The following is a 16,594-nucleotide window of genomic DNA, read 5'->3' as shown; positions in this document are numbered from 1 at the left end:
TCTGCGGGGTGCCACCGACATAGCAAGGACTGGGTGTGTCTGTCAATATTACACCATTATATCCCATCCATCATTGTTAAATTCTTGTCTGCTTCCGAAGACTCAGCCAAAGCTGCTGTCTTCGAAGGCAAACCCCGTCCAAGATGTGTGGCCTCCCAACGCGTGCGATGGTAGGGATGGAAAAATTTCCCAGCTCTCGTCGGTCGACGATAGGGCGATCGAAGCCAGTGGTCGGGATTTCCTTCCTTCTCCCTATCCTCTTACGTGGCCCATATTTGTGCTCAACCAGCGGCTTGCTTCACAACTTTGTAAGACCGTAGTGCTCTCACTCTGAAGCTCCTGTCCTAAGAGCCGCGCATTTCAGAGATCGGCGAGTGAGATGGAGGGGTCCGTGTTTTTGCCCAAGAAGGGTGCAGTCGCCTGTCGATGTATTCTGAAACACCAAAGATAATGGATCTCGAAGATTTTCCTCGTGGCATTTGATGGATGTCCATTGCCTCATCGGTTTTCCATCTTTGCACCACCCCCAGACGACATAGGACGATGACGCTTTTGCCGTCTCACTGGCCAGGTCATTCTCTCTCCCACTCAGGTCGGAAGGGTATCATGGGGTCTTCCACGCGAGTCTCGACGCGGAGCCACTAGAAGTCGGATCTCTCAAAAGTGACGCTCGTCTTCTAACCCACCAGCTTGTCACACCTTTCCTCCTTCTTCTGCTTACTCTTGTTGCCGTCCTCTGGCAGATCCTCCGGTTCAAATATGACACGGATCATGAGGCTACAACTCGGACAAACTGCGACATCCTCTCCAGCTCTGAGATCTGCAATAGCAATTTCAAAGCGATCACCACAGGGACACGGGTAGTGGTAGATTTCTAAGACGGAGTCATATGTCATGTCTTCAATCTCGATCTCGTCGTAGATGTCAAGATCCTCGGTTGCGTTGGCCGAAGAAGATGATGCCGTGAGGTTCATCATGGTGGATGTCGCTGCGGCGGTGGTAGTTGTTGAGGGCATGGCGGGCGTGTAAAATTCGACGATAAGTAGGAACAGAGGTATGTACTGTCCGCTCGTTGGTGTGAGAAAATAAAATTCTTTGACGAACTGCCAATTCAAGGTCACGTGCGGCGAGTTCTCCGTATCCAGCCCAACCCCATCGGTGCTCCTCACCGGACGGTTCATTCATTTGTCGTACTAGCCTCCCTACGCGATATGGCTGGAAACCATTCGTGATACAGCGAGAGGGACTGTTGGACTAGATACGATGTTGTATGGGAACCCTTTGGAATCTCTTCTAAGAACATGTAAAGAGGAGATATATCATTTCCCCCTTCTCTGTCGTTCTTAATCACACGGGTTTTCACCTCATATTTCGCTTCCCACAGGAATCCTCCCCGCTGAACACATCATGGCAATGGCATCAAGTCACGCTCCGCTGGTCGAGGACACAATCGAGTCGATTGGCCTATCAGCAGTACAACGACCTCCTCCTATTGCTACCTCGAGAAGAAGTAACGAGCAAAAGGGATTTGAGACACTGCCTCCAGTCCTGTCGGAGCCTGTCCGGCGACGGAGCTCATTTAGGATGTTTACAGTTATGATCGCTCTTTTTGTGAGTAATTGCTTCATTCTGCTGATCGATACCGCACGATCTTGCCTCGTGTGCGCTTGTCTTTCTTTTTGAATTTCCCAAGGCCCCCAGGTAAGTCCGACAAGGTGGCCGAAGGCATGCTTCACCTCAGAGACTGACTGGAAAAATCCTGATTCACATGCTGACTCTGACTGTTCTAGTCCACTCTCTTCATCGCCGCTCTGAACACCACCATCGTAGCCACGGCCATACCCACGATATGCTCCGATCTCCATTCGGCATCCGGCTACTCCTGGATCGGTGCCTCCTATGTCATTGCCACGACCGCTGTCGTCCCGATCTGGGCGAAACTCTCCGACATATGGGGCCGGAAGCCAATCCTGCTGATGGCCGTCGCTCTGTACTTCGCCAGCTCCATCATATGCGCGGTCTCAAGCAGCATGGGCATGCTCATCGTGAGTCGTACTCTCCAGGGCGTATCCGGCGGCGGTTTGAGTTCCCTTATCAACATTGTCATTTCGGATTTGTTTAGCATGAGGTTCGCCATGACATACCCGTGCGCTGATCTCGCATCATTGATGTTTCTCGCAGGACTCGACCTCTCTTTCTCGGCCTTCTTCATGTAATCTGGGCTGTTGCCGGGGGGGTGGGACCGGTGCTCGGTGGTGCCTTCACACAGCTTCTGTCGTGGCGGTGGATTTTCTGGATCAACCTTCCCATCTCTGGGGCCGCGTTCTGCCTATTATTCCTTTGTCTAGACGTGCACAACCCGAAGACCGAGTTCGCCGAAGGTATCAAAGCCATCGACTGGGCTGGGAGCCTTTCGATTGTCGGCCTCATGGTGATGGTGCTGCTTGGTCTTAACTTTGGAGGTACCGCGTACCCCTGGGACTCTCCACAGGTCATCTGCCTGGTCGTGGTGGGTGCTTTGATGGCTGTCTTGTTTCTCTTCAGTGAAAGTCGACTCGCACGCTATCCAATAATGCCCCTGGGCCTGTTTCGCCATAGGTCCAATGCGGCATGCCTGGCTATTGGCTTTACGCATCATTTCGTATGTGCTGGAATTGCGTGGCCCAATGATTGGCCTGGTACTGATACAGGTCGATATAGGCCATCAATGCCGCCGAGTACTACTTCCCACTCTATTTTCAATCCGCCAAAGAGGCGTCCCCACTCCATTCGGGTGTCCTCCTCCTTCCCCTAATGATCACCGAAGCACTCATGGGCGTTGCGGCGGGTATCTTCATTCGCCAAATCGGCCGATATGTCGAGCTCATCCGGGCCGGCGTGACTTTGCTCACCATTGGTAACGGACTCTATGTCCATTTCAACGCGACATCATCCATCGGTTCCATTATCGCCGTCGAAATCGTGGCCGGCCTGGGAGCAGGTCTTCTCTTCGACCCCCCTCTCATTGCCCTTCAGGCTCTCGTATCCCAAGACGACACCGCAACAGCCACCGCTACTCTTGGATTTATGCGCAACGTCGGTCTATCTCTTTCGATTGTTAGCGGTAGCGTCATCTTCCAGAATGGAATGCAACTTCAGAGGTCGAACTTACGAGACCACGGACTGCCGACAGACCTAGTGACGAACCTCTCGGGCCCTGATGCGGCAGCTAATGTCAATCTCATTGCGACGATCTCCAATCCGGCTCAGAAGCTAGCGGTCAAGCAGGCCTTCGCGTGGAGCTTGAGGAATGTTTGGATTATGTGCACTTGTATGGCCGCATGTGGTCTTCTTGCCAGTGCGCTTATTATAAGGAAAGAGCTGGCCCAAGAGCACACGGAGACTCAGACGGGGATTAGAAAGAAGATAGCGATCGTTGCGGATGTGCATGACAGCCAGGAAAGTGCACGCGCTGCTGCGAATAGGGAAGATGTCTCCGCTTAAAGACTTGATGCTGGGTAAGAAAGCCCTCTATGAGCCGGTGCTCGGGAAAGCTGGATCGCGCCAATCATTTTGATACTATCATTCTGGAAAGCGCCCCGCCGAAGCGGGAATAAGAATAAAAGCATCTCATGGTTCCTCTCAATTCCACACCTGACAATCAACGACAACTACAGCAACATCATCAAGGGGTCTCCGTCCCAGGCTTCTACTTTGTAGCCTGAACAACAACAACAGCAGCAGCAACCCAAATCTTCTGTACTATACTCTAATATACTCCATAGCATATATACGATCTTATTCTTGTCTTTTACTCTCGTCCAGATTCATTTCCTATCTCCACTGCGCATTCCAGGCTTCCCACCAATTCTTCGCGGGCGGAAGTCTCTTTAATCCCCAACGCTGAAGTTCTTTCGTTTCGTCTTGTTCTGATATCGACTCCTCCGTCGAACGCCATAGTTCAAAGTCAATGATTGTACTATCCAATCCATCCGAATAGGCTCATGTCAGAGGCCAAACCAAAGCTCGAGGGGAGAGAAGAAGAATGAAAGGGCAAAATCATGAGGGAGGGAGGAGGATCTTAGGACCTACCATCTTTTCGTCTCGCGTTCCCACAGAACATTCCTCAACGCGCAGTCGACGGGTTCAATGTGCAGGGCGTGGATTGCACTGCGAACAAATTGTACAGAGTCAATATGCATTCCAATCCAAGCCACAATCAGGAATATAACGTAAAAACCAACGCAGGTTTTCCTTCTGGGTTCACCCTTGTCCTTTTTTTTTGTCTTCTCACATCTCTACTCTCAAACACAGCAGCAGGAGGAGGGAAAATTAAGGGAAAAGGAGGCACATACCGCAACGCCACCATGAACTCCCTCACAATCTCCTCGCGCTCTTCGTCCTTCATCCCCCAGAAATTCAAATCGTACAACGACTCCCCCGGCATTTTGGTCATGACTGTGAAACTGAGGTATCCGCCAGGCAACGGTCCGGTGGCATCTTGAGTCGATTGCCTGTAAGATACCAGCGATGGAGCATAGGGGCGAAGCCACGCGGCGGCGCGAAAAGTTTCGAGAGCTTTCAATTCGGAGGAGGTCGTGGTGCTGGGCCCAGAAACGGGGGTTTTGCTGGGTTTCGTGTCTGTGCCGGGGACTCTATAAAGCATTCATTTGGTTAGAGGATAGATGTCAGATGGTCGAGAATTTTGGTTTTGTCTGGTTTGGTTTGCCTTGACTTTTGATTTTGGGATGGACTAAGAGGAACGGGGAATGGACATGTAGAAAGACTGACTGGACTTTAATTTTCATTACGAATTCTTCATCCTGTCCTTTGTCTTCTCCTGAGTCTGACGATGTTCGTCTACAAGTAAATATAATCCGTGCCTCGGCGGGCGAGCCATCTTGACAATGTCGGAGCGTAGTGAGTGGGCGAAGGAGTTCATAGGATGCATTTCCTTCTTCGTCTTTCGCCCCGGGGAAGTATACCGGGTTCGTGATATATGAGGGTATCGAGCGAGATGCTGATTGGGGTTGAGGTTGAGAGTCTGACATTATCGGAACCAGCGAGGTCACAGATCTAGGAAGAAACCGGTGCTATTGAGAGCATGCCGAACTGGAATATGTGCAGAAACCAAAGCAAAAAGGAAGATGTGTCCAAGGGAAATTTCGGCCCGTCTTAGAAGAACCGTCGATATTGGACGCCGGATACAGTCTCATTGCATGGCCTTGATACTATATTCCTCCCATCTTGGTGCATTGTACGTTTCCTCACATCGGACTCGTACCGTGGAAATTCTATTTGGGAGAGACAAAAGTATGGGAAGGTTTGCCGGGAACGAGGCTCGGTCAGGTCTCAATGTAGAGAAAGTTGAGAGGAAAAAATATGAGAAACACACACACATATGAGATCATTCCAATTCCGATGCAAGAAAAGGTCTTTTCGCTTGCTGTTCATTTTGATATCATCCAATCTCTCAAATCGGTCAACAGTCAGAACCACAACCACGGTCGGAGTCAGAGAATTAATATTGTATTGCGCTGATCATTCGCCAATCATTCGCCAGCTCTCTGACAACGACTTGCCATTTCCTCGATATTCGTCTCGCCATATCAGAACAAGAGAATGCCAATGTCGATATCAGCGCTGCAGCATTTCCCACCCCGGGCCCTATCATCATGATCTCCCATCTCCGTTTCATATTCCATCGCCACCCAAGATTGCAAGTCGTCAATCTTTCGTTCTTCAGCGGTATCTCCACAGGGACAAGGTGTTGTGTCTCTTCCAGGTCTTTCTCCTCCCCGCGGTGGTCTTGTTGAAGACGTGCCCTTTGCCCAAGCCACGAGATTTCTTGCCTGTTGCGGTGAGACCACGGGATTCGCGGTGCTAAAAAAAAAAAATGCGTTAGTTCTGAAAACTCGATCCACCGATAGGGGAATAAGGGCAGGATTTCTTCTCACCTTGTGGACAGGGTTGACGATCCAGTTGATGCGAGGATCGCGGCGGATCGCCTTGTGTTGGGGGTCAACGAGAATGACTTCGTAGTACTTGTAGGTTGAATCTTGGTTGATCCAGTATGAGTTGAGGACGCGCAGGTTGGCACAACGACGACCAACTCGTTCTTCGGCAGTGGAGCGGAGAGAACGTTGGTATTTGAGTTGGTTCACACCCTGGTTGGTGGGTTTGCCTGGAGATGGGCGTCAATTTTGGTCGCACACAATGCATCTCGGACTTTCTCTCAACTCACCATAGGTAGCACCCTTGGGCACCGGTCGCTTACGACCACCACGTCGAACACGGACACGATAAATGACATAGCCTTGTTTGGCCTTGTATCCCAAACGACGGGCTTTGTCTGGTCGAGAAGGACGAGAAGCGCGATGGATGACATTCAGTTGTCGGAGCTATATTAATGCACTCTCAGCAACGTTCAACGAGTGTATAGCAAGACACAATCATGTGCCACAAGACGTAAAGATGAGGTTGTATTTGAATATCCTCCATCTTTCATCATGTTTTCAAGGGAAGCTCACCTCCCAGCAGCGGACACGGAGAAGGAATCGAAGAACATCGGATTGTTTCTTCTTTTGAAGTTCTTCGACGTATTTGAGCGCACCCATCTGAAAGAAAATCAGCTTGATACTTTGAGGACGAAGAGAAGTCGTGAACAAGTTTACCGTGACCGTTGTGCCTCGTGGAGTCTGGGGTTGACACACAGAAAGTCACCGGGTTGAAAGTTGGATTGGAGGACGAAAAGCCATCCAGATTTTCGCGGAGGCGAAAAGGTTGTGCGCAGGCTTGGCATTTGGAAATCTTGGCACTTCCCATGGCGCGTCCATCATCCCTTGTCTGCCCTGCCAGTCAGAGTTTTCTCAATTGCCCTCTCTGCGTCCCGCGCCGCATTTCCCTGCCTCAGAGACTTCGTCCGTGTCTCAGTGTCTGTTGCCTTTTGATTAAAGCAATCTGCCTTTGTGTATTTCCTCATCCGTGAGATCATCAGGGTCTCGAACCTCGTGAAATCTGTCTGCAAGAAGGTTGTCGACGTCCCTTCCAGCAACGAGTCTTCCTGCCTCGATCGTGGCCTTCGCAACTTCCTTATCCCTTTTGAAAGTCGTGCTGATCTCTTGAAGACGTGATGTTTGCGTCTCCTGGCTTGCGAGTTGATCGTAGGCGAAGAGCAGAGCGTGCGACTGTTTCATGAGGTTGACCATACTGTCACAGAAACTCTGCCCTTCCGCTCCGAGAGACTTTACGTGTATGGGGAGGTTGTTCGAGCTGCTGGCACCGTCATCATCCGCTAGAGCTCCCAGGGTCGATTGCATAAGAGGCAAGAATTCTGTTTCAAACCTTCGTTTGTCTGAATCGCTGCTGTCATCCATAAGGGAAAGCCTCATTGGGGATCGTGCATCTCACTTCTTGTCCTTGATTTCAGCCAATTTTTTCCATTACTCTCCCTTGTCGCGCTTGAATCGTCTTTGAAAATTGTTGGGGCCACGGGTCAGGCTCCTTGAGTCTCTCGCAGATCTGTCCCATCTGCTCTGGATCGATTCTGATGATAATGAGCTGGGCTGGTCACCGTCACCATGGATGCTTGTTTCAGGTTGAGGGAATCCGTCTGAGGTCAAAATTGTTTCGTCAACGAATTCGACTCTTTTACCAGCTGATTTTGATCTATTTCGCGTGTTTGGGGCTGGTCGATCTGCTTGGTGTTAGGATCGCGCCATAGAAGAGATAGGAATTGGAGGTCCATCACTCGTCATTGCTTCGGCAGCTTGCATGACTATTGCTACTAGATGCAACGGGCAGCTGAAGGAGACGAGGAAGTCTTTGGAGATCAGCCAGCCAATTCGACCATTCGGTAGATTCCCTGTCGACAGGTCGTTTGGGAGAGATGGACACCGAGAAGGAGGTGAGGGGGAGCGCGCAGGAGAAAGAGAGAATATTCCCCTATAAACTTGAGAAATATTGGGTCCTCACCAAACCTTCTACCGCAGGAGGGCATAATTTATGAGCTCCATTATGTTTCATTGAAGTCAGACTCCTTGTTGTCAATATGATACACAAGACCGATCGATCAAGCACACCATCATGAATCTCAAGTTCTCCAACACTCTCGTTGGTCAACCTGGCCCAATTTCGGTTATGTGTCATCAGCAACTGTACCTCAGTCCATTATCATTTTCTGTATCCTCCTGCATAAACAATCTGATCTGAGTGTCTTTCCAAATCCACAAACAACCTTCGATTTCAAAACTCTTTGAAGTGCTTCGAAAGATAAAGAATGGGGGGTTCCCCATGGGAAACCAATCATCAGCCATTTTGATTGAAATCTTTTGTCTTTTGTTTTTTGAGTTCAGCGCAATCTAATCCAGTTCTCATGTCGAACACAGCTCTACCAATTTCTTTTCTTTTCTTTTTTCCCTCCCCCCTTCTCCGGTGTCTGTCCACCGTATGTAATAATAGTCGAATAAAGAAGTTCTTTCAAGAATGGTCGTGTCCATTGCCGATGCGTGAAGAAACAACCTTAAGAACCGAGGGAGAGACCTTGGAACCGACCCATCCAATTGACATCACCTGGTTGATTAGGACCTCTCCCTCGAAACTCCGGTCGGTTATTGGCAAAATTTGGGGCATTAGGGTTAAGTGCCGGATACGGTTGGCCGTAAAAAGGCATGAAGGGATCCATTTGGCCGGGCATATTTGCATATGGTGCCATACCAGGTTGAGGACCAGCCCCAACGTCTTGGAATTGGTTGTAATAGGAATTTCGCGGTCCCTGATTTTGGTTGTTGAAGGTTCGATCTGCGTCGAATGTGTCTCCAAATGGGGTTGTAATAGCCTGTGGACTGAGACTATGAGGCTGTTGTGGTTGCCCTTGTACTTGTTGTTGTTGTTGTTGTTGTTGTCTTCGGCGATGACGTTCGTCACCGGGAGCAGCACTATAAACCGGCGTTATCCCAAGTGAAGCTGTCGGGGTCTGGAAAGAGGCGGGGTTGATTGCAGACATCCAGATTCGAGTCTTGTAAATTTTGAAGAGGTCGGTGACGAGATGGTTAAAGTTGATGTAGTTGTCGGCGAAGTAGTAGAAGGTGAGCTTCTTGCTGTCCCTGGGCACATTGGTGAGCACACGAATGCGGGGGTATCTATCATGGCATACATACATTTGGAATTCTGCATCGAGAATCTCCATATTCAACCGATGCTCGATGACCTTCTGTTGACAGACGCGTTTAGCCTTGGCTTCATTGCCTTCCTTGTCTTTCAAGGCTTGGATTTCGTGATTCTGAGCCAGTCGTTTGATCAACTTTGGTTTGAGATCTGGATGAGATGCATCATGTGGACCATGGTGTCCTTGCGGACCCATTCCACCGACAGCACTCCCTTGTCTTCCGGGAACTCCATTAGGATTGACAACATTGGGTCCACCATTCCGACTTTGCAGCGAAAACATCATCAACCACTTGTAATGCTCTTCAGCGTAGTATTCTTTGTATCGACGAGCATCTTCCCATGTGACATTCGTATGTTGAACGGTACCAAGATCGGTACCTCGATCAGCTTCGACAATAACGAGGTCACCGACACTGACGTGGAGCCCTGTCCCTTCTTGAATATAGAAGACATCTGAGCGACAACATTTGAAGTTGACAATGAAAAGGGGTTGGCTGCCGGAATCGAGGAAACTCGTCATACCCAAATGTGATCCATAATTCTGAGGGTCTCGATGAGATTGGTGCACCCGGGCATCCGCAGCACGCCGAGTGGATTCGGTGGTATTGAAATAGACTGCTGCATAACGACGAGCACGTCAGTACATGACATTCATTCGGTTCTCATTGGGATTTGGCAAGGATAGGGTCGACTCACGATCTTCTCCTTGGGAAACAGCCTGAGATCCGGTCTCGTATGTTGTCATGTCATCTTCACGTTCACACGTATTAGTTCCGGAGCGACTCGAACGAATTTTCTCGATTTTTTCTTACCATTTGAACTAAAAGATCCATGTCGGGTTGGCACGTCTGCAAAAGAATGTCGCCGACTTTGAGGGGCTTCGGGGATGGGACCGAAGCCGAGGGAAGTTTGCCAATGTGGTTTCTTCACCCCTTCTACATTGCGATTCTCGAGGGAAGAGAGGGTTTGTCTTTCGGAGAATCCGATGGGTTGTTCGCTCATGCGACGGGCATTGTTTTCGCGGCCACCAAACCCGCCGAGGGCTGCAAGGTCTTCTCGATCATCGATGGCCGTCTCTGCTTCCTCGGGTACCGCACTTCTCAGTCGAGTATTTCGGAACCCTGATGATGGCGGCGGTTGGGTGGTCGCAGATGTAGCGGAGAAAGTTCGGTCGCGATTTTGGGCCGCATGACGAAGCTGAGCATTCTCTTTCTCCAAAATTTCAATCATGCGTGCTTGTTCAGTAGCAATAGCATCGGAGACCATGCTCCCTCGCACATCTTCTTCATCGTCCTCGACTTCTCGCAACCGACCAAGACCACTTGAGTCCATAGTACCGAGACCACTCGTTCTAGAAGTCCGTCTTTGAAGAGACGGGTACTGTCCGGCTAATCTGTTCCGAGGCGCGTCAGTTGAGGTGGAGACGGCGTTCGTCGCGGTCGGAGCAGAGGTGGTATCGAGCTGGCCAACGGAGTAGGACTGCGATCGGTATGTTTTGGGCGTCGGCTGTAAGGGGATTGAAAAGGGAATTCCACCGTCGCCATTCGAAGGCAAGACTTCTTGAAGCCGGGCGGGGGGTTCTTTTCGACCGTCCTGCTGAGTCCAGATGTTGGGCCATGGATAAGCAGTTGCCGGGTTATGCCATGCAGCAGCGCCTGACGTGCTGATACTGGTCCATGGGGATTGCTCTGAACCTGGAGTTCCCGGAAGTGAAGTCGAAGGACTGTACGGCACCGTGATGGAGGATTTTCGATTGGCATTCGACAACGAGACGTCATTGAGCCAGGACGTCCTCCGCACAGGTCTGTTTGTCTTGACATTAGTTGTGGCGGTGGTCTTTGCATGTTCGGCCTCATCGTCGGAGGAAGCCAGTGCTTCAGAGTCGGGAGTCGATCTGCGTAAGCCCGGATTCGATTTCTCGAGGAGGAGAGAAGCCGATGCTTGGGGGGTACCAAAGGTACCAAAGGCGGGCATGGGAGCGCGAGTCGTCAGACCCGACTTGGTAGGAGTGTTACTCATGACAGCGACGATGCCAGAGCAGGAAGTGGAAATGATTCTGTTATGAAAGGGAGTCAGCGAATATGGTTGCGCGAGAATGGGATTGTCCATTTGATAGACAGTGTTTGAGTGGCATTTGGGCCCATATGCACAAGGGCTGCATCTCTGGACCTCGAGTATCGGGGATGAAAAGACCAGGAAATGACCGGCGCCGCCAGCGCATCAATGTCGCGCAAAAAATTTGACATGATAGTTTGAAACAAACTGAAAGGGCGCCTATCAGAATGAAAAATTGTTCACTCACCTCGAGATTACCAAATGGTCATCGACACCTGCTTCACCATGTCGGATCTCGGTTTATGTTGGAGAATTGGTATACCCGCGCTCTCGCAGCACTGAGCCCATGCAATTACTGAACGAGGACAAGGTAACTGGAGTTTGAATCGTGATGAGATTGAGGAGGGTTTGTGGTCTCGGGCGCGGCGTGAAAGAAAGAATTCGACGTGAACTGATCGCCGAGGGGGGGGCAATGCTGCGACCAATGGAGACACCGATCAGGTGATGGCAAACCGCTCTAGACACGTGGCGGTTGGCAGTAGAGACAATAAGGGTGTACGCCAGGCAAAACAAGAGGCGTCGAGGAAGGTGGAAGAATGAGGTTTGTAGAGAAGCCGATGTGAAGAGGTTGGAGATGGAGATGAAGATCGAGTCCAAGTGTGGGTGTCCAGTATCCAGTGTCAAGGTGCGAAATGCAGGTGAGCTTTTACGGCGGAGGTATCCGAGGATGGTTTGAAAAAAATGTGCCGCCTTCCCCGGATTATTGCGAATAAGAGGCTTTCCTTGGCTCTCACGCGACCGCCTGATGCGTTTGGAGCCCTAAACGTCGGCTTGTGCTGGAAAGGAAATGATGGATGGGAGGAGTCGAGAACAATGGTCTGGGCGGCGGGGTGGCGAGCAAGGGGAGTGTGTGTCTAGGGTGGTCTGTGTCGTTGGATGATCGTCGAATCGACCAGACTAGACAGAGGAAGGTTTGCTCAGAGGAGGAGAGACAACAGAGAAAACAGACATGGGCCTGCACAGGCTGCTCAAACAATGAACAACAAGAAGTCCTAAACAGTGTGAGATGAGATGTGCAAAGACAGCGTGACACCAGGAAAAGAAAGGCAGACAAGACAAAAAATCAGACCATGGTTAGAGAACAGGTCAGTTTAGCTAGGGGCCCGGTTTGGTTCTCTCGAGTGTTTAGCTCTGGGTGGATGGAGGGGGAGGGGTGGATCGGTGGACTAGTTAGGATGGCTGATGGTGGTGGAGGTGATGCCTCGAGATTGTGAGTGGTGGTGGCTGGAAGAGAGGATAGAACAGAGAGGGGTTAATGGTCCATCTAGCTGTCAGTTGTACAGGCGGGGTTGGACAAATCAACTGCCCAGACGGCATTTGTTGGAATTTGCGGGGGAAAAGACCAGGGGAAGGAGGCCATCACAACTCTGTTAATAAACATGTTGTGCTCTATTCCTCAGTAGAGACATGTTAGATACCCCCAATGTCCATCGATTTTATATGCACTCTCAAGGTATCTCATATCTTCTGTCTATTCCGGCCCCCCCGTCATCATGCTCTCAGTGGCCATGGGCATCTTCGGGCCCCTCTCTCGTGACCACCTGACGTCCTTTCTCGCGTTCCCATTCGAAATTCAGACCCTCCTCTTCCGCCCGGTAACTTACGTCTATTCTCGCCGATTCCCAAAACCCTGGTACAATAAACTCCGTGGAGAACGCTGCGGAAGCATCTTATCATCTTCCCCGTCAACTTCTCGCCGAGCGATCACGTGTTGATACGAGCCAGTCCTGCCAAAGAGAATCCAAAAGATGTCGTCATTCCGCAAAATCTAGACTACCTTTGCCCACGGTCGATGGCGCCGCATCCGGTCCCTTCTGCTGTCGTAGTTTCTCCTCGAACCTGGCAAACTCTTTCATGGCGATTTCTTCCTCTTCATCCAGCACCTGATTGACGCCTTTGACTTCCTCAATCTTTCCTGTTAGTTAGCAATCTGTCCTCCGTCGGAAATTTACTTTGAAAAACTCACATAGTGCATCAACATGGACTCAATCCCATTCTTCAATGTCACGGTGCTCGAATCACAAGTTCGACAGGCACCACGCAACTTCAATGACACCATGCCATTCTCAAATCCGCGGTATTCAATATCTCCTCCATCTTCTTGTATCGCCGGCCGAATTCGCGTTTCTAATAATTCTTTGATCATGGCCACGACTTCATCGTCCTCGTCATTGGCCGCCAGGGTGTCTTCCCCGGCCCCTTCTTGTCCCTCCGCTGTTGTCTTGTCCACAGTATTTACAATTGGTTCTCCGGACGTGATTGCTTCTGTGATGAGACTGAAAACTTCGGGCTTGACGTGGGCCCAACCGACGTCCTCCGCTTTGGTGACCGTAATAAAGTCAGGCCCGTAGAAGACAGACGAAACACCGTCGACGTCTAGCAACCTTGCTGCCAGCGGCGACGGGTGTGGTGCGGCCAGGGTCGATCGAGGAGAGGTATATTCCAAGAATGTGGATGGGAAACCTTCTGGTAGGACAGCATGGTTAGGGAGGAATTTCAGGGCAGACGGATTGGGAGTCGACTGCGTCTGTATGTATATCGTCCGGCGGGGAGATTCAACTGAGGGCGATCTTCGGTGACTAGGCTGGAGAACGGGTCGGTAACGGGCTGGTGATGTGCTGATGGCGGGAATTCGGAGTGATTGATGCACGTTACGGGTGGCAGCAACTCGACAGACATGGTTCAGTGAGTGGATTTGGCCGGAGTGGGCCAGAACTCGCAGAGGTTGACCATGAAACATGCCACGCATGTTGTACAGATAGTAAATGTGCTCGAGTTAGGGCATCGAGGAACGTAGAGAACGGAAGGATTAAAATTGGAAAAGCTCTTTGGCCGTCAACTGCGAAATGACGCAACAAGGGCCGATGCAGTCACGTGGATGCATCTCCAAAAGTTCTGCCAATTCTCATTTTGATTGTACACATCTGGGACATCATTCAAACCCGCGGTTACTGACATAGGCAGATATCCTGCGGAAAGGCGGAGCTCTTCATCACCATAGAGGACGACACTAGCCACATGTCATCACTACCTTGCGCGATCTGCCATAATTCGACGTCCAAATATCGCTGTGCCACCTGTCGGCACCGAAGGTTTGCATTTATTCTTTTTACACATTCATTCTCATCATTAATCGTTCTGTGGCAGCTGCTCCCTCCGGTGTTTTAAGATTCATAAAAGCCAATGTGACCAGAACATTTCGGACAATCCATCAAAACCCCCTGCGGAGGCGACGTCCTTGTCCAATACAGACGAAACTCCGAATCTCTCTATCGACCCGAGACTGGAGAGGCTCTTTGAGCAATATCCCAGCCTCCGGTCAAAGCTGAAAGTGATTTTTGAAGTCGCCGTAGCTGACGCCCATGAAGACGGTGCATCGACCCGCAATCAAAGAAGTCACATATCCCAAAATTCGCACGGACAACAAATGGCCCGTGCCATGAGCCTTTTGGAGCGAGAAATGAACTCGAATACTGCCAGTGACCTGGGACTCAAAGCGTTTGCCGACTTGGTGACCGAATTAAGCTCCGGGGAGCCTGATCCATGTTGAAGTCACAAATTGGCCTTGGCTTATCAAAGCGATGCCCACTTTCTGGTATGACTGACTGCTGGCAAGGGCGGAATCGGAGGACCATTTGGCATGTCTGCCACAGCTGGCGATGCCTTCATTTGGTTGATCATCTACTAGGAACAATCGTTTGTTCCTGGTCGTCGTCGAATCACCTGTCAATCCTTTTCTCTCCTTGCGAACTCCTTTGGACGATGCTGACTTCTTTCACAGGTAGCCTTCTCCTCTGGTCCATCTGAGGAGAGTAGGGCCGCAAGGGAGTGTTTGGTGGACTCGGATTTCAACGTTGCTGTTGATGCTGACTGAGACAAGGCCGGGATTGGTGGAAATCTTTTCTTGATCAAACAATGATGCAACTTGGATCGACCCAAAATCCGCCACTTCTCACGGTCAACTTCCGTTCCTACGGTTGTGGAGGCGTATTTGTCGATGAATTTGCCTCATTTCGACATGATTCCTCCGGTGCTCTTCTACCTGAAGCCCGAGGAGGCAGCATCCATGGCACTGGGGCTGGTTGCTGTTGTTCGTCATCACTAAGGAAATCCATCTGATCATGGTCAAGTCCATCCCTTTCACCATTGGCCTTGGACGACACAACGTCGATGATTTGAATCGAGGGGAGGCTCTTTTGGAGGTGAGGCGGCATCTGTTGCTTGCTGATTAGAAAGAGAGCGCTGTCGACTCCCTTGTGAATATTTGCTGCTACGCTCCGAGGCCAGTGTGGGTGCCGAAAGTTGTTCTTCCGCCCGATCTCTCCGGATTTCAGACTCGACCTTTTCATGATCCAGTGGCAGACTGGGCTTTTCCTCCGATTTGGCTGCTGGTTCGGTCGTCCGTGTCTCGGTCGGGGACGCTGAAGTCAGACCACTTGCTGATACGAGTTCTTACCACCCTTTCGGATAGCCTGAATTTTTACTCCCCCAAGCTCTTGGTGGCGGCAGTTTGTCCGCCTTTAGTTGGTCTTCGATCTCTCCACCAATTAGCTGGTTGAATCGGCTTGAATCGTCATAGGCGGGCTTCGATCCCCGTGTTAGGGCATGCTCTAACCTCTTCTATCTTAGTGGCATATCTGTCCAGCTGCTCGAAAAGAGAATCCAAACCCAGGTCATCATTCCTTTGGCTAGGAGAAGGTGAAGCCGATGTGGAGTTGGATACATACGTGATCTAACTTTGACTTTCCTTCACCCATTGGCGGGTCCGCCATACGGACTGAGAATGACAGCATCTCGATGATCACCAGAATACATAGACGACATCCAAACCCCCCGAGGACGATCCGGGAACACGTTACGACGCACGGTGCGTGGGACGTTGAGTGGCAACCAAGTGACAGTGGCTTCTATATCAGAATGATGTGGACGCGTGATGGGGGTCCGCGTCATCAACTGCCACTATCTCCGGTGTCTCCACGCTCGAAGAAGCGAGGCTCGACGATTCAATGTATGGCCCAGGGTAAACCAGAAGGCCAGATAGGAGAATAAAAAGCCGAATATGGCATGGTGGGGACAATGAAACGGGCGGGAAGCTGAAGATGATGTCCAAAACGGGAGACGGGTGGCTTGAAAAATTGGTGATTGACGTTTTCGTGGTTGCGGGCCAAGGCGAGAACGATTCAGTTTAGGGAGAGAAGTCAAAATCAAAGCCAGTCTGGGATCTATAAGAGTATTTCAAACAGACGCCATCCATAGCATTTGAGGTCGTGTGATATTTCCATGTCCCAGTTGCGGGTTGACCGTACAGGAATCACCGTATAGAGGGGAGTAA

At 50.5% G+C, this 16,594-nt stretch overlaps 7 protein-coding genes across 7 annotated transcripts; 1 reads left to right on the top strand and 6 right to left on the bottom strand.

Annotated features, from left to right (window-relative positions):
• Nucleotides 1-677: 677 nt before the first annotated feature.
• On the bottom strand, nucleotides 678-1,016 carry Z518_09059 (diphthamide biosynthesis protein 3; the record flags this gene model as incomplete). Its single annotated transcript, XM_013413016.1, has 1 exon — nucleotides 678-1,016. The coding sequence occupies one exon, from the start codon at nucleotides 1,014-1,016 to the stop codon at nucleotides 678-680; it is 339 nt and encodes a 112-aa protein (XP_013268470.1).
• A 391-nt stretch (nucleotides 1,017-1,407) lies between these two features.
• On the top strand, nucleotides 1,408-3,483 carry Z518_09058 (uncharacterized protein; the record flags this gene model as incomplete). The annotated part of the gene is made up of 4 exons (XM_013413015.1): nucleotides 1,408-1,611; nucleotides 1,791-2,128; nucleotides 2,182-2,641; nucleotides 2,701-3,483. The coding sequence occupies 4 exons, from the start codon at nucleotides 1,408-1,410 to the stop codon at nucleotides 3,481-3,483; spliced, it is 1,785 nt and encodes a 594-aa protein (XP_013268469.1).
• Nucleotides 3,484-3,813: 330 nt separating this feature from the next.
• On the bottom strand, nucleotides 3,814-5,030 carry Z518_09057 (uncharacterized protein; the record flags this gene model as incomplete). Its single annotated transcript, XM_013413014.1, has 4 exons — nucleotides 3,814-3,958; nucleotides 4,072-4,149; nucleotides 4,335-4,634; nucleotides 4,771-5,030. 4 exons carry the CDS (start codon nucleotides 5,028-5,030, stop codon nucleotides 3,814-3,816), a joined length of 783 nt encoding a protein of 260 aa, XP_013268468.1.
• Nucleotides 5,031-5,721: 691 nt separating this feature from the next.
• Nucleotides 5,722-6,596, bottom strand: Z518_09056 (60S ribosomal protein L15; the record flags this gene model as incomplete). The annotated part of the gene is made up of 4 exons (XM_013413013.1): nucleotides 5,722-5,862; nucleotides 5,937-6,163; nucleotides 6,224-6,380; nucleotides 6,510-6,596. 4 exons carry the CDS (start codon nucleotides 6,594-6,596, stop codon nucleotides 5,722-5,724), a joined length of 612 nt encoding a protein of 203 aa, XP_013268467.1.
• A 333-nt stretch (nucleotides 6,597-6,929) lies between these two features.
• Nucleotides 6,930-7,355, bottom strand: Z518_09055 (uncharacterized protein; the record flags this gene model as incomplete). The annotated part of the gene is made up of 1 exon (XM_013413012.1): nucleotides 6,930-7,355. The coding sequence occupies one exon, from the start codon at nucleotides 7,353-7,355 to the stop codon at nucleotides 6,930-6,932; it is 426 nt and encodes a 141-aa protein (XP_013268466.1).
• A 1,145-nt stretch (nucleotides 7,356-8,500) lies between these two features.
• Nucleotides 8,501-11,166, bottom strand: Z518_09054 (uncharacterized protein; the record flags this gene model as incomplete). The annotated part of the gene is made up of 4 exons (XM_013413011.1): nucleotides 8,501-9,083; nucleotides 9,138-9,765; nucleotides 9,844-9,897; nucleotides 9,960-11,166. 4 exons carry the CDS (start codon nucleotides 11,164-11,166, stop codon nucleotides 8,501-8,503), a joined length of 2,472 nt encoding a protein of 823 aa, XP_013268465.1.
• Nucleotides 11,167-13,016: 1,850 nt separating this feature from the next.
• On the bottom strand, nucleotides 13,017-14,011 carry Z518_09053 (uncharacterized protein; the record flags this gene model as incomplete). The annotated part of the gene is made up of 2 exons (XM_013413010.1): nucleotides 13,017-13,172; nucleotides 13,229-14,011. The coding sequence occupies 2 exons, from the start codon at nucleotides 14,009-14,011 to the stop codon at nucleotides 13,017-13,019; spliced, it is 939 nt and encodes a 312-aa protein (XP_013268464.1).
• Nucleotides 14,012-16,594: the final 2,583 nt, after the last annotated feature.

The sequence above is a fragment of the Rhinocladiella mackenziei genome (assembly GCF_000835555.1).
Source record: "Rhinocladiella mackenziei CBS 650.93 unplaced genomic scaffold supercont1.7, whole genome shotgun sequence".
Classification (NCBI taxonomy): Eukaryota; Fungi; Ascomycota; class Eurotiomycetes; order Chaetothyriales; family Herpotrichiellaceae; genus Rhinocladiella; species Rhinocladiella mackenziei.
This window is presented reverse-complemented; position numbering and strand designations above follow the sequence as displayed.